The 23,950-nt window shown below is 40.2% G+C and overlaps 1 protein-coding gene across 1 annotated transcript in view; it reads left to right on the top strand.

The window, feature by feature from the left end:
- The window catches only part of RFTN1 (raftlin, lipid raft linker 1), a gene marked incomplete at both ends in the record, with an annotated part of 82,168 nt that overhangs the window by 12,583 nt on the left and 45,635 nt on the right, over positions 1–23,950 (top strand). Inside the window, one exon of the mRNA XM_084281602.1 lies at positions 15,732–15,918. Within this exon, the coding sequence (XP_084137728.1) occupies positions 15,732–15,918 (187 nt within the window). The remainder of the gene's footprint in view (positions 1–15,731; positions 15,919–23,950) is intronic.

The following is a 23,950-nucleotide window of genomic DNA, read 5'->3' as shown; positions in this document are numbered from 1 at the left end:
AACGTTGAGGGAGTTCCAGGTAGATCTGACACCTGCCTACCAGTCATGGCCAGTCTGCAGCAATTTCAGAACTCTGCGATGTAATTTCTCGGTGAAATCCTGTTTAAAAAAATTACTCTTACACCTGTGACATGTTACAAAGCTGATAAACATTGATGCAGGCCTTCAGATTGCCTCATCACTTAAGGAGAGGAACACAATTTGGAAGAATTGTGTGGAGGACAAGAACTTACTAGCATTTGCTCAGCACTGTGCCAGGCTTGCTTCCAGTTCCCAACAAGCTTCTTTGCCACTAGTTCAGGTGTCCTGGCAAAACACTGGAGTGTGTTGCATGTTTATGTTCTGTAGCTTAAACACAAGTCCCAGGGACTTGGTTTTGTCTTTCTGCAGCCAAACAAATTTGGGATATACTGGACTTGGGAGGAGTCCAGGTGACACACTTACTACATGAAATTGCTGCTTTCTTCCTATGATAAAGCTTGCACACCCAGCAAACTCTTGGTTTGTGTGCAGTCATGCTTTTGCAAGTGACTTTATACTTGTCACACACTGTACTATGTGATAAATTTAAGATTAGCAGCAGTGTGATGGGGTTTCCCAAATGCAAGGTGACACACAAGGGTTCTCATCTGAGTCCAATGCTTACTCAGCCACTGGAGGTAGCTGCTGTGGCTCTTACTGGTAAATATTAATCCTGGCATTGTGGTAAGGTCTTGTACAGGACCTGCAAGTTTAAGGCTTTCCAGCCATTTTTAATTTTTTTTTTTTCTCCAAAGCTTGCTTATTCATATAAATGGAGCTCTGTTTAGTTAAAATTGTAAGGACCTCTCAGCTTCCTTCCTTTCCTTCTCCCCCCCCTCCCCAAATAATCATCCTCTCAACTTGAGACTTGCACTGATTAGCTACTTTTCTGAAAGAAACAGTCCTTTTCAAGGAGAGGAGAATCTCATTAAGCCTTTGGTGTGAGCTGCAGCTCTTGATCAGCGCACTAAAGACAAGCTTGACAGTCGGCAGATGAGTTAAGAACTGCAAAAATATTACCTGTCTCAGTTAAACAGTCATCAGTTGAAAGAGTTCATTTCATTCCGAGAATACAGAGGCTTCCGCATACTACGTGGCACATAAAAAATTAAAGACATCAAGGATGTGAGAAGTCCTAAAGGTGCCGTATGTTTCCGAGTGATTTGATAAAAGGCCTTAAATCTGAAAGAGAATGAGGTATGAGGTTTACGAGTAAATAGATGGGATTTTGAGAAAGTTAGAGATGAGCCAAGATACAGTTACTGGTGAAATGTAAATAAATACCAGTCTACTGCTGTAGTTCCTCAGTTGCTAAGCCCTTTATTGGTGTTCTTTTATTTGAACAATTGTCTCCTGAATTTCTTAATAACAACCGATACAAGAATTGACAAATAGTGCTAAATTGCATGGGTTAATTCACTGGCAATTATTGCACAGATTATTAGTAAGCAAAAAAAATTAGCATCTACTTTTATCTCAAATCACAAAACAAAAGAACAAAAAGAGTGACAGAAAAAATGGTCTTTTGTTAAGTTATTGTCTCGTAAAGTTTGGAACCGTGTCAGAATCGCTTTTTTGTTTTGGTTTGGTTTTGTTGTTTGTTTACTTGGGGATGCTCAGCTCAGATGCAGCATCTGTCTTTCTCTGCAGTCCATCTTCCACCCGATTTTTCCAGCTGGGTTGAATGCCTTGATGAAGCCTTTCAAATGATCAAATAGATAAAATTGGACATATTCTGGGGGATTATTTCCATTGTTCTTCACCACATGCGCACTGAATAAAATACTTTATAATTCTAAGACTTTGTTGTCAAGCTGCACTCTTGCACTACTTGTCGGCTTTGTTGTTTGTTTTTTTTTCAGTTATAGTAAATTTGGGGAAAGATTGGGCTGCTCATCAACAGATACTTCCAGGGAACCCTTCCAGAACTAGTGATGGAAACTCAGTCCGTCTCTGCATTTTTTTAAATCACTCTTAAGTCATTATTTCAAGGTCCTAACCGTGTAGGAAGACTATTTTATCAGTGACATTTCATTATCAAAGAGTAACAGGTCTGGCTCTCCTTGACCTAGAAGGTCTTAGAAATGATTCTTGGTTTTGCAGAATACATTTAGGAATGGAGAAAAGCAAAAGCATCCTGAATGTGGGCTGTCACAGGATTAGGAGTTAGAGCCCCTTGAGGCCGCCTGTGACTTCTCCTTGGTTGCATTGGTAGGGACAGGGGGCAGACAGCACTGGCCGAGGCACAGAGGCACAGAGCTGTGCTCGCTGTCACAGGTTTGGTCCCGAGGCAGTGTCCATGCCAGCAGTGGCTAACGAGAACAATAGCAGACTGTGCTGTTGTTGCACGCTGGCTCTGGATGTGCATTTTCATACACTACTGAGCCACCTTTGAAGTCCATTTTATACACTTTTTAAAGGGAACGGAGGGTTTGACCTGTTTATTTGCTTGTGTATTTATTATTTTATCAGCAGGAATGTGCATTTACGAAACTAGTTATTTTGCTGTGGCTAACCTCCCCGAAGGGATCCTATCCAGGGGGTAAGGAGAGGTTTAGATCTTAAGACTGCCTGCATAATGCTTCATAATTACCACCTTCATACCATCAAAGAATCCTGTCCCTGTTGGACAGGACGTCTGTTACAGCCTTATTGCATGCACTTTCTACTATGGGATTAGATTGTAATAACTTGGTTAACTCATTCTTCGGCAGCCGTGAAGGCGAGGTGTCTGTGTCTCGCCTTCTCGTTTCTAGTGAATGTGCTTTTCCTGACAATTGCACCGACTCTCTGACACAGAAACAAAGTTATAATGATGCCTTCTACCAAGCATTTGGGGGAAATGCTCGGCTAGTCTTCCAAAAACTTGCAACAACAACCGTTTTATTGCAAAATAAAAAATAATCATCATTCTGCTTTGGTTGTTCCATCGCAGTGACAGGCGAGTTTGTGGCCTGTTTCCCATGACCCCCATTAGACAATAGATTTGCGTGCCATCAGTGTCGCTGTGTGGGAATTCTGCACTTAAAACCAGCAACTGGCCGCATTTTTCTGAAACGAGGGAGTAGGAGTTCAGATTCTGGAGAGTGACAGGAAAATTTGCTCTAAGCAAAAAAGCAGGGCTTTTGGGCCAAGAAAAACTCTTTTTTTTTTCTGTAGTAAATCCATCACCCATGCTCTAGCAGACTTGCTTAAAAAAACAAAACAGTACTTTTGGGAAGTGCTTTGTTAACTTTTAACAGCCTTTTCCACTACTCTTTGGCTTTCTCTCAAGCCTTCTTGCCAAGTCGAAGTGATGTGGTGTGTTTGGCAGTGACATACTTCTTCTAGGTGCCAGTGGTGAGCTATTGCTTGCTAGTCGTTTTCAGTGCTCTGTGAAAGCCTTATCACTGCTAAATCCGCCGTGAAAGGAGCTAGAGGAGGCCGTATCCCCTAGTGCTTTTTGCAGAGTTTTGCTTTCAGGTCCTTATTTTTAAAGGTGTGGGTTGTTTTTTTTTTTTTTTTTCCCAGAGGGTTTGGAGGTGGTAGTGCGATGGGTTTTTCTGCTTTGTTTCACTGGTTTCCTAGGGAGACGAGAGTTTAAAAAAAAGGCTCCCAGTCTGTCTGTCTCATTCCCCCAAATAATTAATACCGGTCAATTTTAAACCAATTTGCTAGAAATTTTAAATTGCTCCTAACTCTGCGAAAGCTGCCAGCTGGGTCGAGGACAGAGACCTGCGTTAACCAGGGGAAGGTGAGGAACCACCTACCTTCTCCTTGTTGGCACCTCACTGGCCGGGAAGCGATTGCTTCGCTCCAGCATAGCCACCCAATTGCTGTTTCTCATCGGTCTGAAGAATCCATGGGGTGGGGAGAGAAGAAAAGAAAGGGAAATTTGAGGCTGTGGCAGTAAGAGGCTGGAGAACAAAAGACTCATCAGTGGGAATCACTCGTCATTAGCTGTGCTGCTCGTGGAAAATAGCTTGAGTAGGAATTTGTATCGTAGCATTGTATGAGCAGTGATACAGGTAGCAAAACCGTATTTCAGCAAAAAGTATTGTTTTTTTTCTTTTCTCGTACTGATTTTCATCAGGTCTTTAACCAGCTGTGTGTCCTGGTAGAAGTGGTAAATCCCATTACGTATGGACTGTAAAGCGGGCTGCCTTTGGTGTAGATGTAACTCGCCCTTACCTCACTTCTAAAGGGCGTGATTGCCGAATTCATTGCAAAATAAGCCATCCGTTTGGTCCTCCTAGCTTCCCATCTTCTGGAAGTAATTTTAGTTTATGTGGTCATTCGAAGAACCATAAATGGGGTAACACATGCCTCTTCCACATGCCAACTTAACCAGGAGCTGGTGGGGAAATTGCTTCGCAGGGATTGCTGCCACCCCCCGTTGCCGTGCATTCCCACCCAGAGCTTCACACGTGGAGCATGCCGTAGCAGGGAGCGTTTCCTGTGACATCTGCAAAGAGTGAGCTTTCGGATCATGGGATCTTCCTCTCGAGGCCCGTTTTCCTGCGAGAAGCAGAACAGCTCGGGATCACTCCCGTTGGCGCTGCTGGGTGGCCGAGGTCTTGCGGCTGTCTTCCAAGATCTGCTGCCACAGGAAAATTTAAATCTTGCTCATCTATGGACGCCGACCTAACGTGAAATTTGCGTTTTGTCCCTAAGAGAGGTATTAAAACTTGTGGTGATCTGTGTATGTTCCCATAAGCAACACAGCTGAACAAAAACGTAGAAGCGTTGGGATGGAGAGCTGGGAAAATGGTAAATATTTTCTGGAGGATGTTTTGCGTTTGGATTTTCATTGCAGTTCCCAGGCATGCTTAATAATTGGAAAAGAAGACAGACTTAATTTACTTTTTATTCCTTTTTAAAATCAAGGGGGCATTTCCTGGAGAATTTTGTAGGGTTAGATGGGTCAGTTTTATTTCTGAGTATAGACTAACACCTGTTGTGGGTAGAGATGCCCATGGAAGTGTTTGTCTCACCGTCATTACAGGATAATGTGTTTGGATTTTCTTTAAGCACATTACACCTCCGTTTTCTCTGAATTTAATTTATCTTCCCCAAATATCTCCAGTTTATATTGGATTTCATCATGTCGTGTTCTTTTACCCAGCTTTCCTTTTGAAACATAACCAGACCCAGGGCCAAAATCAAACAGAGAATATACCTTCAAGTAACATTGCTTTCTTAGTTATACAGCGCACACTGCAAGTTTTGGCTGCTCTAACATTTGTTTAGTTTTGCCAGGAAAGCTGAAAACAATTTAACAGACTTCTATGAAAAATCACAGGATTTCCCAAATAAAGGAATGTGATTTAAAGGAGCACCCAAGGAACACTGAAAAGTTGCACTTTATGTTCTCTTCCAAAGGAAAAGCATGCATAAATTGGAAATGTCATCTCTTTATCTAAAAAACCAAAATACTTCAAGCCAAGAAAAAGATAAAAAGATGAAAGTCACTTCTAAACTTTATGTATTCTAATTTAAAGTATTAAATGCCTAGTATGTACTGCTGCTTTTGAAGAAAAGGAATGTTATTAGTCAATGCAGGCAAGAAATGAGAGCATCTGAAATAGGGTAATATATGGACTTTAGTCACAGGATTGGAAAAAATCCATTTCAGGCTTTTAAAAAAATCAAACAAACTTGGCACATGGTATCATCCTAAATAAGATTTTACAGGAAAGACTGAAAACAGCTATTACAACAGAAGGGGAAAATGCGTGTGAGACACTGGAGATTTAATGTGAAAAGAAGCAGAAACCAGCAGGTAACATTTGAATAAAGCCTTCAAGCATTTATAAAGCTATCTGTCCTTTTCCCATATATATACAGCAAAGTGCTGTGTCTAAAATATATACAGGCATGACCTGCCAAGAGGATTTTGGTTTCCCTGGAGACTATCAGCTCTCTGTTGCACAGGTTGGCTTGGTGAGTTAGAGCTATCTTGATGAATCCAAACCATCCTCCCTGGGGTTACTGGATATGTCAGTGAATTTAGATCTTTGTGCTAAAGGTCGAATTTTTAAAATATAAACTTCTAAATGTCCTCTCTAATGTCCAGTTATTTCACCTGGCGTGTGCTTAGAATATGCAGTAATTATCGTGTGAAGTGGGGAAAGACCTCCTTTGTTGTAGTACTTCGATGGCATTTTTATCGTCTGTGTTGCGCCAAATCTTTGATTTTCATCACAATTTTCAGTGTGTCACGAAAAACATACGTCAAATGATAGTGCTTGTATTCAATGACAGTTACTGCCCTTGACTTCTTTCTCCCCCCTTTTCCCTAAATATTTAGAAATCCTCTTGTCATTTTTCAGTTTGGGAACTAGACTTCAATCAGATTTATATTTACTAATTATCTCGTGAATATGGAAAAAATTCCTAATTTAATGCATGCAGCCTACTTTGTTCATCTGTGCTTGATTAAGAAAAACCCCAATAATTTCAAGACTGCTCTCAGTTGGTTTGGATGGAAATATGTAGATTGATGAACTTCTCTGCTTTTTAACTCCTTGAAGAGTCAGCACATACAGGGTATTATCGTCAGCAGGATACAGCAAATTGGAAAGTTTAGAGATGCTACAAACTTCATTCAGAGATTTTTTTTATCTATGAGAATATACCATAAAACGCTTAAATTCTGTATAATTTGGAAGTTCCTGAAATGTGCCTTTTTTATATGCCTCTGAGGATATTACTCGTGCTCTTTTGCTGCAGTCCAGGTTTGCTTACTGTAAAGTTTGTAAGAGTTCAGCGTTGCTTACTTGCTATATTCTGCAGGATCGAAAATCCCAAATGAAAATTTGCCAGAAATATGGAAAGAACATCGAAGTGAAGCGTAAAACAGAGGAGAGGAAAAGGAAAAAGAGGGGGTTATGCCAGGAAAAAAGATATATTGAGAAGTATGGGAAGGAGAACACTGGAAGATTCTGGAGGTTAGCTGTGAAGCTCCCTGGTGTTAACTGCTGTTGCTGCTGAGGAAAATAGCAAACGTGTTGGCTAGAGAGGGACCAAAACAAAAGAAAAAAGACGCATCAGCCCTCAAATCGTATGATGCCACTGGCTGCTAGATGTCAGAAGATCTCTTCAGTAAGTTCTGGCTGCTTCTGTGTTGTTGGGTGGCTGCTCCTTCCCTGCCTTTTGAAGTGTTTGATGCCCGGCTACGTGCTGTGAGAGCATGGAACTTGCTGCTCCGCTGTGTGAGTGGTGGGGAGTCCTAGTTCACATCGTCTGAGGCTGTTAAAATGAACGGCATTCAGTGTTTGACTTGGGCATCTAAAGTATTACTGTCTGTAGATTAACTTGGTGTTGGAAGGCTTTAGCACAGGGAAGCAGTCCTTTTTGGGGAGTGGAAATGGAGATGTGAATTAATGTTCCAGCGCGTCCCGTCGTTCAGAATTACCCGTCTGTATTTCAGTGTAATATTTGCCTTTGGAAGCGTACACAGATAACAATGTCTGTATGAATAAAATATTACAACTTTGAACGCTTCCTCCATTTGGTAAGACGTAACTGGAGTTTTCTTGGATTTGTGAAATGTAAATTGCCTCCCTTTGTTGTCTCTGTGTTTGGTCTGCATCAGTTTAGGAAGCAGAACCAATTCCTCTCCTTTTGCAGAGCAGGAAGGAGGGACAAACAAAATACCATGTCAAAGAGCTGTTCAAATACAGAAGGGATGGGATTTGGTTCTTTTTTTTTTTTTTTTTTCTGTGCACAGTCTAAATGAGAAGTCCTGCCCCTTTTTCATCTTCTTTCATCTGGTATTTTGCACGATTGTTACCCTTGCACCTCGCAAGTGGTCTTTCTTTTGCTGTTTTGCATAATTCTGCCCACAAGCTAATGTGTGTGAGCGCTGAGTCATTTAAGAAGTGCCTGTCGATTTATGTAGGCAACTGGAGTCTGTTTCATGGCTGGTTTTTCACTCTGGTGGATATGATAGCCTGGGTATGCATTTTTTTTTTTTCTGAAACACCAAGAATAAAACTATTCCATGCATAAACCCACCATATTGCAGGGAATGTACCCAGTTCTTAAGATACTTACCTTATGCTTGCAAGATGCCAAATGAAGCCTTGGTTGGACAAAGAATGTAACTCAAAGATGCTGTGAGACTAGACAACAGAATTGGTGAGAGGAAGTTGTCTCATCTCCTTGCATCTTTGAGCTAGCTTAGTACTTTCTTGATTTGACTAGTGCACATACCTACCATTTCCTAAAGGAAAGGAGAGGATGGCTGTGTGTGTGTGTGTGTACTTACACATGTACTCACATACATATGTATGCACACATATATTTACAGATCTACATAGAGATGTCTATATACGTACTTTCAAAGGGCACTTATCCACTTTCAGCCTTTCTGCTCTCACCTCCTTTCTTGAGACACAGTGCTTGTGGTTGTGAATACTTCAAAGTTCCATTATTACCCTCACTAAAAGTAAACACCAGGAGCTTACTGAACAGCCACCTTTCATTTCAGTTCCCGATTTCTCTCGCGTATTCATTGTTGCTTTCTTTGATGGTGACATTTATTGTATTTGCCTTGAAAATGGAAAGAAAGTCATTTAGCATAACCAAAAAAGCAATGTGAATTATTAACAACCGGTGTCTTGCCTCAGATGACAGCCGGAGCGATAATGCGCTGAGGCTGTCTCCAGCTTCTTCAAAGTTTAGGAACCTCTCTATGCCTCGTGGGAGCTCTATTAGAAAGGAAAAGAGACGATAGTGCCGCTTGTACAGATTTCACTCCAAAAGGTGGAGCTTTTAACTCATTGTATTCTAGCGTTAGTGCGTTTCAGCTAATTAAAACTCTGTGATATTGTCAGAAACATCTTCCATTCCCTTCTATATTAGTCATACTGCGTGAGCATTTAAGTCTGCTAAGTGTGAGTTCAGAAATAAAGATTTGGATCTCCTTGGGAAATTCACCAGAAATCTGTTTACCTCTTTTACTTTTTTCTAAGTTATACTACAGGTATTTTTGCTTTCATTTTCACTGGGGGTACTCTGATTCTTTAATACATTTTTGTTGTTGTTGACGACAAGAAACTACTGGTGGATTCCATGGGGAAAGAATGGTTAAACGAGAGCAACATGACTGCATTGCTTTGCCATGCAAACAATTTGTGCAGTGTCAAAACAAGCTCTTTAGTGCTTGTAACAAGGAATGAAAACTTGCAGTTAGATGCCTCTGTAGCTTTTTGTTTGAGGTTGACTCTGGATGGAAATAGACGTGTTCTCCCAGAATCAGGCACTAAGTGTTTTGATAATATTCAATTAATGGTTTGCTTTCTGCTCCCCAGAGTAATATATTGGCTTTACCAAGACTTAATAGTTGGAAAGGATGATGGTTTGGATTCCTTCAGCTGTTCCAAACCAACTGCTAAATGTCAGAGAAAAGGACCTTGAAATTTTTCTTATTTATAGAACAGAGAGGATCTTTACAAGTCTGTGCTTCGGTGTTAGACAAAAGCCAGCACTCCCCAGTGGATTTTACTGTGCACCCTCCTCCAGGTGAATTCGGACATTTGCCCACCTCTCCCTATGGAGCTTGTGCCATTCAGCCCTCAAGGCCTGTACTGATAAATGTGAGGAGTTTGGCAAACCAAAGAGACACCTTGTGGGATGGTCCTTCACTTAGCAATCACTGTTCAGCTTGCAAAAATTATTTATGGTCAGAGGGCTATCCAGAAAACCAGAGCTGCCAGGCAGCAGTGTGGGAGCAATGAGCTGGGTTTCCTTTTCTGACAGAGCCAAATGATCAGCTCTGTGCCCAGCAGCTGCTGTTGCATTTGACATCTTCCTATGAAATGTTTTAAGGTAGGTGAAACTGCATCTTCTAGCAAGTAAACTTGCGAGTTTAATTTCTGGCCAGCTCTAATGCAAAGGCGGTGTTTTGTTCTGCTAGACCTTGGTCTGCTGTAGGTTTGATCTCTTTAAATTAAATTAAACTTGTTGGAAAGGAATTAATATTAAAAAAAAAGAAAAAGGAAAGGAATCCTCATACTGAGTAAAGGAAGTGTGCTTACATTGTTATTCTACGAAATGATCAAGGTTGTTACAAACAACCATAAACGTGCTAGGAATTGCTCTGTGTGAAAATGTAGGAAATGGTGTGGACTTGGGCCAGATTTATGCGTTTGCTCATACACATGGTCAGTGATACGCTCTGTTCCCGTATTATTGTCTCCATTCGTTGTTGCTATTTAGTTTCCTGCCAGCAGACAAGCAATTACAGCCAGCTTGGTGGGATTCATGAGGCACAGCAGAGCAAGCTAATGCCATTTTCTATGCGGCGGTCACTAAAGGCAGAAGGTAAATAGTCAAATCTATTATAAAACCCTGCAGGAAATCCGTGGATGTTGTTGGGTAATGACTGTATTACCATATGAGCGCAATTTCGCTTGTAGCTTCTTTCCATCTTATGTGCTCACTGCTGGAGCTGCTCAGGACCAGAGACGCTGGTGCCTGGCCCCAGCTGGGTTCTTTGTGGTGGTCTCCTGCGTGCTTTGCAGCGTGCAGGAGAGAGATTTGGGTGCTTTAGAAGGGCAGCAGAAAATAAATCAAGCTGGTAGGAGAGCTCCACAAGCCCCAGGGTGTCCTGGGGAGGAGGTGAGCAGACACCGTGTGTCCTGTGAGGCCCCCAGAAGCAGCTGGAGCTCTGCAGGAGGGATGGCAAGGCCGGAGGGCCTGCAAGGCCAGAGGGGTCGGGGTGCTGGGAGGAGGAGGTGGGAGAAGGAGCCCGAGCACGTAGCTCCAGGAGGAGCTCCTGGTGCTTGGGAGCTGCCTCATCCTACGTTTTGGGAAAGAAAAGTGAGGACTGGATTTCTTGTAGGGGCTGAGCCTGCTGAGGTGTTCGAGGCCTGATCAAATAGGGGCGTTGTGCTCGTGGCTGCTGGGGCTGCATCGCTTCATTACCTGGCCCAGTGTGTTGGTTTGTCTTCCTTTTCTGCTTCAGACCACCCTTCTGGGCATGCTTTGGGGCAAGGTGATGTCCTGCATAACCTGCACAGGCAGAGTGCCTGCAGCTGATGTTTGGTTGCTTTAATGGCAAGGGAAAAGATTCCTTAATGGTTTCATCTGAAAATGCAAATGAACGAGAAAACTTGAACGAGAAATAGAAACTACTTATAAAAGGAGTCCAAAAATGTTTGTGGGACTTTTTCATCTGTAATGTGAACTGTCTTTATGGGCTACATCAGTCTTTAACAGCTGTAGCTGGAATGAGAGCATAAAAGCCTAATTGGGAAAACATGTTAAAAAATGAAGACCAGAAAACTCTGACATTTGTTTTGTTGGAGTAAACAAGCCAAGTAAGCACCTAACGCAGGGTAAGTGAAGTTAGAGTAGAACTGAATGTTTGTCCTTTTAAATAAAGTATTAAGGATAAGTACTGAGAAACTCAGACCGGAATTTGACCTTTTCAGCAAAGCGAAATTAAATAAATGCAGTTTTGGCATTTAACATTTTACTTTTCCTGGATCGTAGCATTGATTCAATTATTTGCTGAGCAAGTATAAAGAAATTAAAACAAACCAAAACAGTAAAGGTTGTCTTAGCTTTGTCATAAAGGTATGTAGCAGGGAGGGAAAATTGCTGATTATCAAGTACAATAGAATTTAAAATACCTGGTTATGTTGAGAATATATATTATAAAAAGAGGTACAGTAGCTGATGATTGTCTTTATTAAGCATAAGCTAATAGATGAAACCATGCTGTATTTTGTCTGTTATATTTATATATGTATTTCTTATTTGAAAATGTTGGTTTATAGCATCTCAACTTTCTGTAAAGTGAGACGTTACCACCTCCAGAATAGCCTGTGGTAACTTCCAGAGATAGCAAACACAAAAGAACATGAGTCTGCCATTATAATACCATAAGATGGGCGTGAGCATATATCAAGACAAGACAGCTGAGGAACTGTGGGGCATCATCTGACTGCGAAGGCCTCTTTGGCTGCAGGGTTCATTGGACATTGTTGTAGGAGGCTGTTTGATCTCTTTGGCAGCTGCCCTTGATGGTTCATGGAGGCTCTTCTTGGAGGTGATGCTGATGCTTCCTGCTGCTCACCCAGTCCTGGGAGAATCTCTCATGACGGCCACAGTAATGCAGCTCAAGAAGACCTGCAGGGAAAGAGGAGCACATTAAAACAAGGAGGAGGAACCAGTTCTCCTACACGTCTCCCCAACCGTATTTCTCAGCCTACTCTCATCCCTTAGGATCCCTGTGGCGGACTGCACCACCTTCCTCTGTTTCCCAGAAATCACATTCTGGAGCTGCAGAAACGACTGTCTATAAATGTACATGGTTCAATCTGTAGATTTTTATCTTAACTCTACCTTTTTATTTATTTATTTATTTATTTATTTATTTATTTATTTATTTATTTATTTATTTTCTGTGGGAAGATGGGGTCAGTGAGTGTTTGGGCAGGTTTTCCCTATTAGCAGCAAGGAATGCACAAGTCAGTAGACCCAGGAAAGTCATTTGGACCTCAAAAATACCAGTTGTGTAACACAAACTTTTTTTTTTTCTTTTTGTCTTTTCTCTTAGCTGTAGTCTTGTGTATGTATCCAGGCATTGCTGGAAGTATTTTCAGCTTCAGTTACCAGTCGGGCAACGAATTACTCTGTCTGATAATCAGTTCCAAAAGCAACCAGCACTTCTGTTTCCACTTCTAGCTTTAACAAAATAATAAAAAAAAAACACCACAGCATCTGTCATTTACAAGTTTCTTATGCACTCTTTCAGATGCAGACAGAATAAACAAAAGAGACTTTGAGGTCAGGTTGTGAAGTGCAACAATCAATAAGGAAACATGGAGCAGAATGTAAAACTTAGACCTGTCTTCATTTTAAGACCTACAGGGATGCTGCTAAAAGAATTGAGCTCTATCTTTTGGCGAAGCAGAGGCTTATCACAACTATAATAGCTACTGGAGTCATTAAAGATTTTAATTAGTCATTTATTTGCTCTGTTACCTCACTCAATTCCCTGTTCTACATAACTTTGTTTTTCCTTTTTCTTTTGAAAGAAAGACATGATTAGGATTCTCTTTAACAACTGAAACAAAGGCTTGACAGATTTTATTTGAAGTTGTATAAGGCTTTATGAAAATATTAGTATTCTTCGATATTTAAACTAACATAAGGGAAGACTGGATCAATGACTGCTTTCATGAATCAGGTGTCTGCGAGTAGGTTGAACCGACGTGTAGACACCTTAGAAGAATTAGCATAAGAAATCAAGGAAATCTTTTCATTCCAGTTTGAAGATAGTTGGAGGATGAATGTGAGTCTCCAGGAAGGTCTGATGTCCTTTTTCAACCGATTTCTAGACAGAACTTCATGATTCTTAACCTAACTTTGTTTCCAGAAAGATACTGGAACGTATATTTATACTCTGGAGGATGATGGGTAGCAGGAATTTCTCTGAAGGAATCCACATCACATGGCAGCATAGCAAGAATGCCCAGGTCTGTTGGCCCAGGAAACTCATTCTGACCTTGGGTATATCAGTTGTGTAACAGGAACTTTTTCTTTTTGGAGAATCTCTGGTCAAAGGAGAAAATAGCAGTAGCTCGCCATCAAAGCAAAAAGATGTACTGACTGCAAGACTTCAAATATTTCTGTCCATAGTCTATTAATTTTCACTGTTTTCATTAACATTTTTAGCAGTAGACTACTAGTGGGTGTATTTATTGAAGTTTGCTAATCTGAAATGTGCAGTAGGTACTGTAGAGGTAACAATGGAGAATGGCTGTTGAGAACTGAAAGAAAAAAGAATATGAAATTCATTGAGGACATTTGGCCACTGTTAGTTGAGGAGAAAACTAAAACTGCTCTTGCCTCTAGGTAATAATTACGATGGACTAGGTGGATGATCCGTTCCAGCTCTGTTTTCTATTACCTTTCTTTTTCAATCCTCAGGTGTGCATCCCAAGGCTCCAATTGCATGCATTTTCATCCCTTCCCCTCATGTTTAGCTTTTAGGGGTAAGCAATCATACTCCAATGGTAATGAATAGTCTTTCTATGAGTTTTACGAAGGCATACTCAGGAGAATGCAGAGACAAGGTTCATATGCAAAGCAAGCATGAGTTTTCGTAGACGATTGTTAAAAATTGGTGCACCATCACCAGCAGTAACTTTGTTGATTTAGTCATTTAATTGTATCCAAGTAAAACCCTCATTTAGAAGACTACACTGGCTTTCATGTTCTTTTAATTAATTAAATTATTTGAAGCATATTTGGAGATTGTTGGAATCTCTGTGTCACAAGAGGAAAAAGGTGTTTCTAACATCTGGGTTTCTTTCCCTATGTCGATCCCCAGTAGGGTCCAGTAAGTAAGTCAGCCGTGTTATTTATTATACAGTATTCATTGGGGGTATCCCTTTTTATGACTCTCGTGTGATTTGTAAGCTGTTCCAGAAGGTAGAGACCTATTGTCAACATACGCATGGCTTGGATTTCTCATTTTATTTGCAAAAATAATAAAAACACTGCATCCTCCAGTCCTTGGTCAAAAAGTTCCATTACCCTCTTCTGGAGTATGGTCTTACATGAAGAAAAAGCATACCAAGCACAGCTAATCTATTATTATGTAAATTATTCCATGTATTATTAGTTTTGAATATTTATTAGTTTTTGATAACCTCTTTCATTATTCATAAAGGGTAGCCACATAATTTGATGAAAAAAGCAGTACAATGAAACCTTATTTTGCATAGCTGGTGTCTTTCACACAAACTGTTCTCCGGTGCTTTTTTTAAGGAAGGGCCCACGCTTGCAAGGTGCTGGGAACCTCTGCCGTGTTTCCTGCAACATCCCCTCCCTCCTGGTTTCAGGAGGGGAAGCTATCCAGCACCTCTCCGTACAATGTGCTCTGGCATAGTTAGGGATGAAATAATAAATAGCTCCCAACAGAGAGAGAAACGAAGAGGCAAAGGCAGGGAAGGAAGCTCTCTTTTCAGAGAAGATGTGAAAAACATATGAAGAAATACTGATGTAGAGAGGCAGAGCAGAAGGTTGTGTTAGGTGATTTATGGGATTTTCTTTTGAAGCCCACAAGATGCCAAGAAGATGCAGGGAATTGCATATACTGGCTGCAATATCTGTTTATATGTTGAGGGTCTGACAGCAGTCAGCAGCATCAGATACTTCATAGGGAGGCCTAACACCCCACAGAAAACAGATTGGATGTGGATTATTTTCATGGGTTCAGTGTCTGTTCGGAAGGGTTTGTCATCAGTCCAGGTATTCGTTGCTCTTAGTATCGTTACCAACATTGTTACCACCATACACTTTAGACGTATTGGTAGATATTTGGTCTCAACAGCACTTTGCCAGTGATCTCCAAGTCTAATAATACAGCTTTTGTGCAGATGTCTACTTCTGTTCATTACATTTGAATTTGACATGTTCTCCCTTTGCTGACTATCCCCTTTCCCTCCTAGATTATGTAGGGATTTTTTTTTTTTTTAATGTCTGATTTCTTGTTTAATCGCACCAGTCTCTTATGTGATAGAAGCCCTTCACCAAGACAACCTGCTTACAATCTGACATACAAATGGGCCTTAAGAACGATCATTCTGTGTTAATATTGTAGACCAGTGTGAAGCTTGTTTAACACTGAAGAGCCTGGATTTTTTTTTTTTTTAAAACAACTTGATAGTCCAGTGTAAGATTATTGACCAATTACCTTTTGTTTCCAGCTGAGCTACCAGGATCATCTGCAATCAAGCTCTCCTCCTTGTGTGATCTTCCAGCTCAGCTGCAAGAATTGTACCAGCAGGGCTTCGTCTTGGCTGCTGTCCACCCCTTCGTGCAGCCAACTGATGAAAAAGAGAAAACTCCCCAGGAACAAATCTTCAGGGCTGTGCTTATCAAGAAAACAGAAAGGTAAAGCATTTCCAGTGAACTGGGATAAAAATAGACAATGTGATTTCCTGCTGAGTTTTGACCTACATCAGGAAATTATAGCAGAGTTTACTGTGCAAGACTTGATTTTTTAATTTTTTTTTTTTTTGTGGGCTTGAATAGGCTTAACATGTTCTTCGTGTTTACAATTCATCCGCAGTTTGGCAGACGACTCAGAGAATAACAAGTTGAAATATGCTCTATATTTTGGGATATGTTGTCATGAAAGGCAAACAAACAAACCGTATGCGTGACAGTTTGTGAGGATGGTCTAGGATTGGTACCCTTTAATAATTTATTAGATTTAATTAAGGCAGAAGAACTATTTGCTTAGTAAAGACATATTTTGTGTTTAGCGGGTTACAGTTAATGCAATTAATTTGAGAACCACAGCGTTAATGCATGCTTTTATCTGTAGACTTTAGGTTCCTCTTTCCTCTAAACAATACAAGCTCTTTTAATTTTTGATTCAGCGCAAGCTCCTTAAATTAAAAGATGATTTTCTTGCTTTGTTCGGAGTCTTAAAATGTATTAAGAATATTTTACATAATCAAAGTCTGAAGATGAATAAACAAACAGGAATACTGTTCTTTTATGTTTTAATCTGATTTTAATAACATCAATAGAACGTGCTGTTAACTAGTTAAAAGCAAATTAAAATGTGAATATTTTAAACATAGATTTAGGATTTTTACTTAACTATTTCAAATACAATTTAATGTTATTTGAATGCTCACAGCTCTGCAGCTCCCCATGTTGTTGCAGCCATGTTGTGCAATTTTCCCACATAAATTGCCTTTCCCACTCTGTCCCTTTTTAGAGCGACCTTTACGGAAAGCTGGGGGATAACTCAGCCTCCTGTTTGCTGATTGCAGTCTCTCTTCTGATGCTTGAACGAAAAGCTGGAATTGTTTTAAACACCTCTTTAAAACTGAAAACCACCATTCAATTTGCTATAGCCTGGTGGTCAACTGGGAGCAAGTATGGACAGAGTCAAACTTCAGTCTGTGACCTAAGGAAGGTTTTCTGTTTTCTTACCAACTGTACGTAGGCATTAGGTATCGCAGCCAACGCTAGCTTCTAAAATAACTCTCAACTTACCTTGACTTGCTTTTAGTCTTATTAATGAAAAACTTCATGCTGGCATCCTGATGTTGTTGGTTAAAGGGTTTCCAGTTTTAAGGTCGAAGTGTTTGGCTGCAGAGTGGACTTGTGGAGTAGTACTGTGATGGGCTTGCCTATTTGTTAGGCCTTGTGTTCCCTGCCTACAGAGTGCCCTGCTGCAGATAATGAAAGCATTTGCATGCCTGAGTTTGCAGTGGGGTCAGAGGGCTCAGTGTCTTTCAGGACCAAGCTGTAAAGACGTGTCAGGGGAAAGCATCCTCCTCCTTGGCAGTAAGAATGTAAGGGACATCATCGTCAAGCCAGAAAGCTCAGTCACTGCTGCCTTGTGCCATATCCAGTAGTTTACATCTGTGCAGAATGAATGTGAAAGAGTACAAAATCCTAATTGCCTACTCACTCGCTTGGGTGCCAGTGTTTCACACGCTTCAGACAGCTGTAAATGACTGTGCAAAATTAAAGACAGGAGAGAGTCTTGAACCAATTAGATCTCCTTTTGCATTCACACTCCGTTTCTTTGCCTGCTCTTATCTGTCATTTCTGGTGCTTGGGGAAGTGGAAGAGAGCTGGTGCAGTGGGAAAAAAACAAAACAAAACAAAACAGAGAAGTATCAGGAGGGGAAATTACATCACTTTGGTGTTTATTGTAGTGTAGATATTCCTTAGTTTGGCCAAGAGTGTGGAAGAAACTGCTTTCGCAGCGTGTGAATGCAGTGGCTCTCTGAATCGTCCAGCACAAGGGGAGAGAGATGGGCATTGCATGGATTTCACATGACCATGGCTTGTAGAGAGGCCTCTTGTACTGGAACCATGAGTTTATCCTCTTCAAGTCAGAACTGTGGGGGAAAAATCTATGATGAGAATTCACCTTTCTCATTATGCTGCTGATAAAGGACAAATGACACCTTTGTCACTGAGGACTGTCAGGTCTCAGGCATCGGTAGGCTGTGTCTATATAAAACAGCTAAACTCTTGGGCAGGTGTTAAGGTCTGCTGAGGATATTTGTTGATGAGATCAGTCTTTATTTCTGTTGTAAGATTTTCAAGTGTAGTCGTAGGTTCACTGCTAACATCGTTCATACTGCGAAGCAAGACGTGGTCTCCTGCTGTCGCACTGATGGTGGTGCCAGGCGTGCACGGGGAGCCAGGGAGTCATAAAAAGCTCTCTACTGCGGTGTGGGGCCACCCTCAGGATTCCCCAGCCATCTCTGCAGAACCCTTGGGGCTGCAGCTCCTCTTTTACTGCAGGTGTTTCACCACAGATGGCTCCAGCACCACATGCGTAACTTGTCAGTTGTCCAGCAGATAGCAGGTGCGGTGTGTTCACCGTGCTGGTTTTGTTGCGCGAATGGAACAGAAACTGAGTTGTTGTGTGAGTGCCTTTTGGTGCAGTAATAGCAATTCTGTGTATAAAGCTGCCTCACATTTTGAGTTCTTTGTCTGAGGTAGCATTGCCTCTCCAAAGGTAGAAAGAGGCAGTGCTAGCTGCAACAGATGATGCGCATCGGGATCTGCAAGCTGCTGCTACCTGTAAAATTTGTGGTGCCTTTAGTTTGTTCAAGAATAAAATGGAGAGAGGAGTGCTTAGACATGGCAGACATTAAAGCTCTTGGAAAAAGTACCTAATAGTGTTGGTCCTCCTGTTTTGCCAGTGTTCTGGAGTTTTAAAACACTCTGTGTGAATATGCAATGTCATTGTAACTTTGCTTCTTTCTTTGAAAGTCACTAGATAGTTCTGTTTTTAATCTGTGCTGCTTTCTCTGTGACTACGTTGTTCTAGCTGTATGTTCAGTAATGGTAAATCAGGAAGTAAGACTCGTTGCTGCTCTAGGACATTTAAGGAAACACATTCCTAATATATATGGAAGCCATAAATGTTGAAAAGCAAGGTTTGTTTCTTGGAAATGTTAAGAAAAATTTAAAAGTAAAGGGCACGTATATATATATATATATATATATATGCATATATATAAATCAACAATAAAATTATCTACGCTGCGAAGTGTCATGTTCAATTAAAGGAAATGAAATAAATGTAGAAGCATTTAATTCTTTAAAGGTACTGGGCATAGTCTACCAAGTAGATGAATGACTCTGCCATAGCTCTTGATAAATTTAATATATACTAGATTTGACTGTATTTATTTATGTAGCACCTAATTGCATTATGCGCAGTGACCAATTGATTGGAAGTGGTTTGGAAGTTGAATAGAATAGAATAATGGAATAATAATTTTAATGTTTCTGTGATTACTTTTTCCCTTTCTCCCTCTCTCTCAGTTTCAACGGACTTTTAAAATAAAAATTAATTGACTTTTACTGACTGTGCTAACGTCTGAGGCACTTTTCTCAGAGAAGTTGTTTCATTAAAACGTATGCAAAGAAGAATCTTTGAGCCCAGGTTCTTACAGCTTTTTTTTTTTTGGGGGGGGGTGGGAGGGGGAGATTCAGGGAAGGCTCTAGGTGTGAAGAATAGCCCATGGCCTGCTGGTTCACATTGATTCACACTTGAGAAAAGTTGATTCACACTGATTTACACTTGAAGAGAATCATCTCAGGAAAAAGGATAGATGGTAGTATCCTGGAAAGTGAGAATTTGTGGTAGTGTATTGCTCCTGGCAAAGGGAACGAGGAAGGTCAGCTCATTTGTAAGGCCCTGGCTAACAAATATAAGGAGAGTAACATGCATGTCATTTATGTTCCCCTGAGGAACGGAAAGGTCATTAGTTCTTCGTGTGTCTCTTTTTTCCATTTTCTTTCCATATGTTCTAATTTTGAATATCAGAATCTGTGTTTAGGTGTCCTGTGCAAAGCACTACCACTGACAGCCTATGCCTGTTCCCTGCAAAGAAATCCCAAAGTCTGCTTCTGAACAAAATTGTAACAATACCATAAGGCAAAGCTGCTTTAATTTATCCCCAGCTCCCTGTAGTGTGACACCCGTCTGATGTCTTGAAGTTAAATTCAATGTTAATTAAAATGTTTGCATTTCTCTTTTTAAATACTTTGTGCTACATTTTTTTCCACTAGGAAATATATACGGTCCAGACTCACCAACTGTCTACTTAGAATAATTCTTACATGTTTGCAGATGGTTTATTTTATAATAGTTGAATGAAACAAGGAAAATAATCTGAAGTCCAAAAAGGTTTTTCTCTCTTTGGTTCATGTGTCTCTTAACATATACTCTTCTACAGGTTTTCCCTCCAATCAGTAAAGTAGTCAACAAGGCAATATGGCCATACAGAATTAGACTAAATAATATAATTTAAGAATATTTTTTTAGAATAGACTTCTATGTTTACCTCAAGCAACTTTGCAGCTGTTCTTCCTTACTGTAAAATAATGAGGTGTCAGGTGCTCCACTAATACACTTGATGAGATGATTCTGTTTCTATTTTTACAATTTTCCCATTTCCATTAATCCTGATGAAATGCAAACTTTCATCACTTAGCCAAAAATAATTTTATTTATCTGCAAAGAAGTTTGACAGACTTGAGTTCAAAAGTTTAATCGTAAAATGGGATTTTTACCTTTTTTTTAATGTGATTTTAATTCCAAATTATTTCTGTTAGTGACGTCTGAGAAATAGCTAAATTTTTGTCTCCTCTGCATCACTTAAAATCTGGATTCTACAACAGACTAGAAAAATTAAGGTTGTATTATTTAAGTGTAAATGCAAAATATTGAAATGACTTAAACATGCAAATCAATGAAACAGCTTCTCTTTCCATGAAAGGGGGGGAAACTGTTATTCTGAAGAACTGATGAAGTATGAAAAAACAATTACATTAGGAAGGAGTAGCAGCCTGTTGAAGCATGGTGCTTTATGAAGTCTTGGGTTGGTCCTCTAGCATTTGGGTTTGCACATTCGCCTTCCAGAGGCAATGAAAATGTTTCTGAAGACATTCAGAGACTCAGAGACTCCTTCTCAGAGACTCTTTCTAGCCTCAAAATGTTTTTTTTTTTCAAGATTTTTTGATAGTTAATTGAAACAGGGAGTTCTTGCTCTGACTTGATATCGAATTTAGTTGATTGAGCCTTGAGCCATGACTGATACCTCTTCTTGGAAAGCCCATGTTTGATTTCCTTGGGTATTTCCTCATTTTCCATGTGGAAAATTTTCATGCCATGTTTGGTCTTTAGTCTGAGAGTGGTGAGGCACTGGCACAGGTTGCCCAGAGAGGTGGTAGATGCCCCGTCCCTGGAGGTGCTCAAGGCCAGGCTGAATGGGGCTTTGGGCAACCTGGTCTGGTGGGAGGTGTCCCTGCCCATGGCAAGGGGTTGGAACTGGATGATCTTCAAGGTTCCTTCTAACTCAAACTATAACATGAGTGGATGAATATTGTGGGAGCCAGTGTCAAATCTCTTGCTTAAATTGCCATAAATGACCAGTCATTTTATTGTCAAAGGCAGTCAGGTTGGTTAAGTATGATTTACCCTTGCTAAATCCATGCTGAGTGTTTCCAACTTCTCCTTCATGGGCCCTGAGATGCTCTACAAAAGGTCTCTGCAGACATACAGAATCTCCAGTCTGTGTTTCAAAATAATACAGTTTGATGAAAAATATCACTGATCTTCTCCAGGGCCCCGTGCTTGCTGGAGTTGCCAAAAATACATACTTCGCACTGGCACAATATATTCTTAATTTAAATGTAAATGCGTGTGTATATATGTGTATTTATTTGATTTTCATGTAGGATTTAGGCCTGAAGACAGCAAATTTCTGACCCTGCCTTCATGAGAGTTAGGATCAAACACATTTTGTGTGCAAATGCAGCAAGTGTTGTTGCTCTCAGCAGGCTGATTTCAGCTTGCTGAAAGAATAATATTTATTCCATGCCCAAGAGTCAACAGATATCTTCCTTTAGCTCAAAAGACAATGCCTAGGGTTTTTAAAGCTTTTTTATTTGTTTTAAGTTCAAAGAAATACATATTTCCTAACAACAACTTCCAACATTGACCCAAAATAAATGTTCTTTCATCAATGTTCTCAGCGTTATAAACACTGCACGTAAAAGAAGCCTATGTGTCCATACGTGCCTGACCTTCTCTCAAGAAACTCTATATGCTGCTATTTAAAAAGTATTTATCTATATGTACTATCAAAAAGTACATATTCCAGTGATAAGGTTTGCTATTTAAGAAAATTCCTAGTAAAGAAAATACCTAGATAATAAAGTTAAAACAGTTCACCGCGTGTCAGAGTTGAGTTGGTTATGATACAGTATACCAGCTTTTATTTTATTTTTTTTGTTAAATGTATTTTTTTTTTAGGTGGGCGTCATAAAACCTGTGAATCTTTAAGTGCTGAGTTCTTGGCATTCAGATAATTGAATTTTGGCAGTTTTTTAACCTGGAACTAATACCGGTATCAACCATGAATGTTAATCCTCTTAATGTGTTTCTAGTTTTTCATAATGAAGATCAATTTGTTACAAATACGCAGATATATTTGGAAACATAAGCTGTTCTGCTGTGGAATTATTTCTGTGCAGTGGAAAATCTCAAGACTGCACATACCTTCCCCGCATCATGTTAAATAAACAATCATTTTGGAGTATCTCTGCAGCTTACAAGCGTGCTTTCAAGGTTTCAAATTCATGGGTATGGAGAAATTTAGGACGATTAGGACCAAATATTGGCTCCCTGATTTTCTTCTTATGTCTGAAAAGGATTGGAAATCCAGTTTGTACCGGACACTGATGTGTCAGCTTTAATAGTTAATGTGTAAGTTACTGGTACTCTGCAGCTGGTAGTGGTTTATCTGCCATGAAATGGTGCCTAACTGCAAACAGCTGTACAGGAAATGACAGCCTACTGAAACAACCATCATAAAATATTTTTGGCCAGTGAGCTTCCAACTGTAAGTGGAAATCTTATTTATTTTATGTATTTTCCTCTTCTTTAGTGGCGCTAGAGGACCAGTTTAGGATTCAAGACCCCACTCTTTTATATCTGTGGTCCTCAGCCTGCTCCTTATCAGTGACACTTAAGGGTGCCCCTCTACCCCCAGCTCCGATGTGCCTGCAAACTCCATCCCTCTGAACAGTGCCAGGTAGACTCAGATTCCCTCCAAGCTGTTTGCCACCCTCTGGTTAAGGTTTTTGGTAGTCACTGAGGATGCCCACAGTTGATAGTAAATCCTTTTTCTGGAAAATCGATGAAGACAAACCATGAGATACGTAACAAAGGAAGAAAAACAAGTAAAAGCCTAGAGTGTGTAAGGTACAGTCTGACAGGAAAATTCCTGTTAGTCTCCATGATTAACCTGTGCTTGCTTACTCTCTCCTGGTGTCATGGATAGGAGAGTTCCCTTCCCCGCTGCATACAAAGGGACTACATACTTTGCACTGTTGCTTCTCTTCCCTTGCAGGCATCATTACATACGTTTCAATGAGTACGAGCCCTGGTCATGGTGTACCAGCTTCTCCTGTTAGTCCTAGCTTCCAGGAAAGGTACAACATGACTGTATCCCGGTGTACTTCTTTCAGGGCTAAGACACTTTTAATTGGCCCAAAGTTTGTTTGTTTGTTTGTTTGTTTTTTAATTAAAGGAGTACAGGTAATTAAAAAACAACCTTGAATGTCCAAAGACAGTGAAGGGAGGAAGATTCAGTTTTTCATCCAACGAGGTGGAAGAAATTGCTAAGTATACATCAAGAAGAAAAAGGAGATCTTTCAAATTGTTCGAGCTTATACATTTTATTTAAAGATAAACTGATCTCAACATTTCTCTTTTGCTTTCTGTTGAGAAGTATTTTATGATGGGATGGTGGAAATAAACTTTACATAAAACCATTGCTTTATTTTTTTGAAAAATTATTATGTTTGCTTTCTAGTAACTTCTTGTGCTATAAAATTGACAGCAGACTCCAGGGTACAGATTATT

Source organism: Netta rufina (assembly GCF_964035555.1).
Source record: "Netta rufina genome assembly, chromosome: 2".
NCBI lineage: Eukaryota > Metazoa > Chordata > Aves > Anseriformes > Anatidae > Netta > Netta rufina.
The sequence above is the reverse complement of the archived record's forward strand: the minus strand, read 5'-3'. Positions and strand labels throughout refer to the sequence as shown.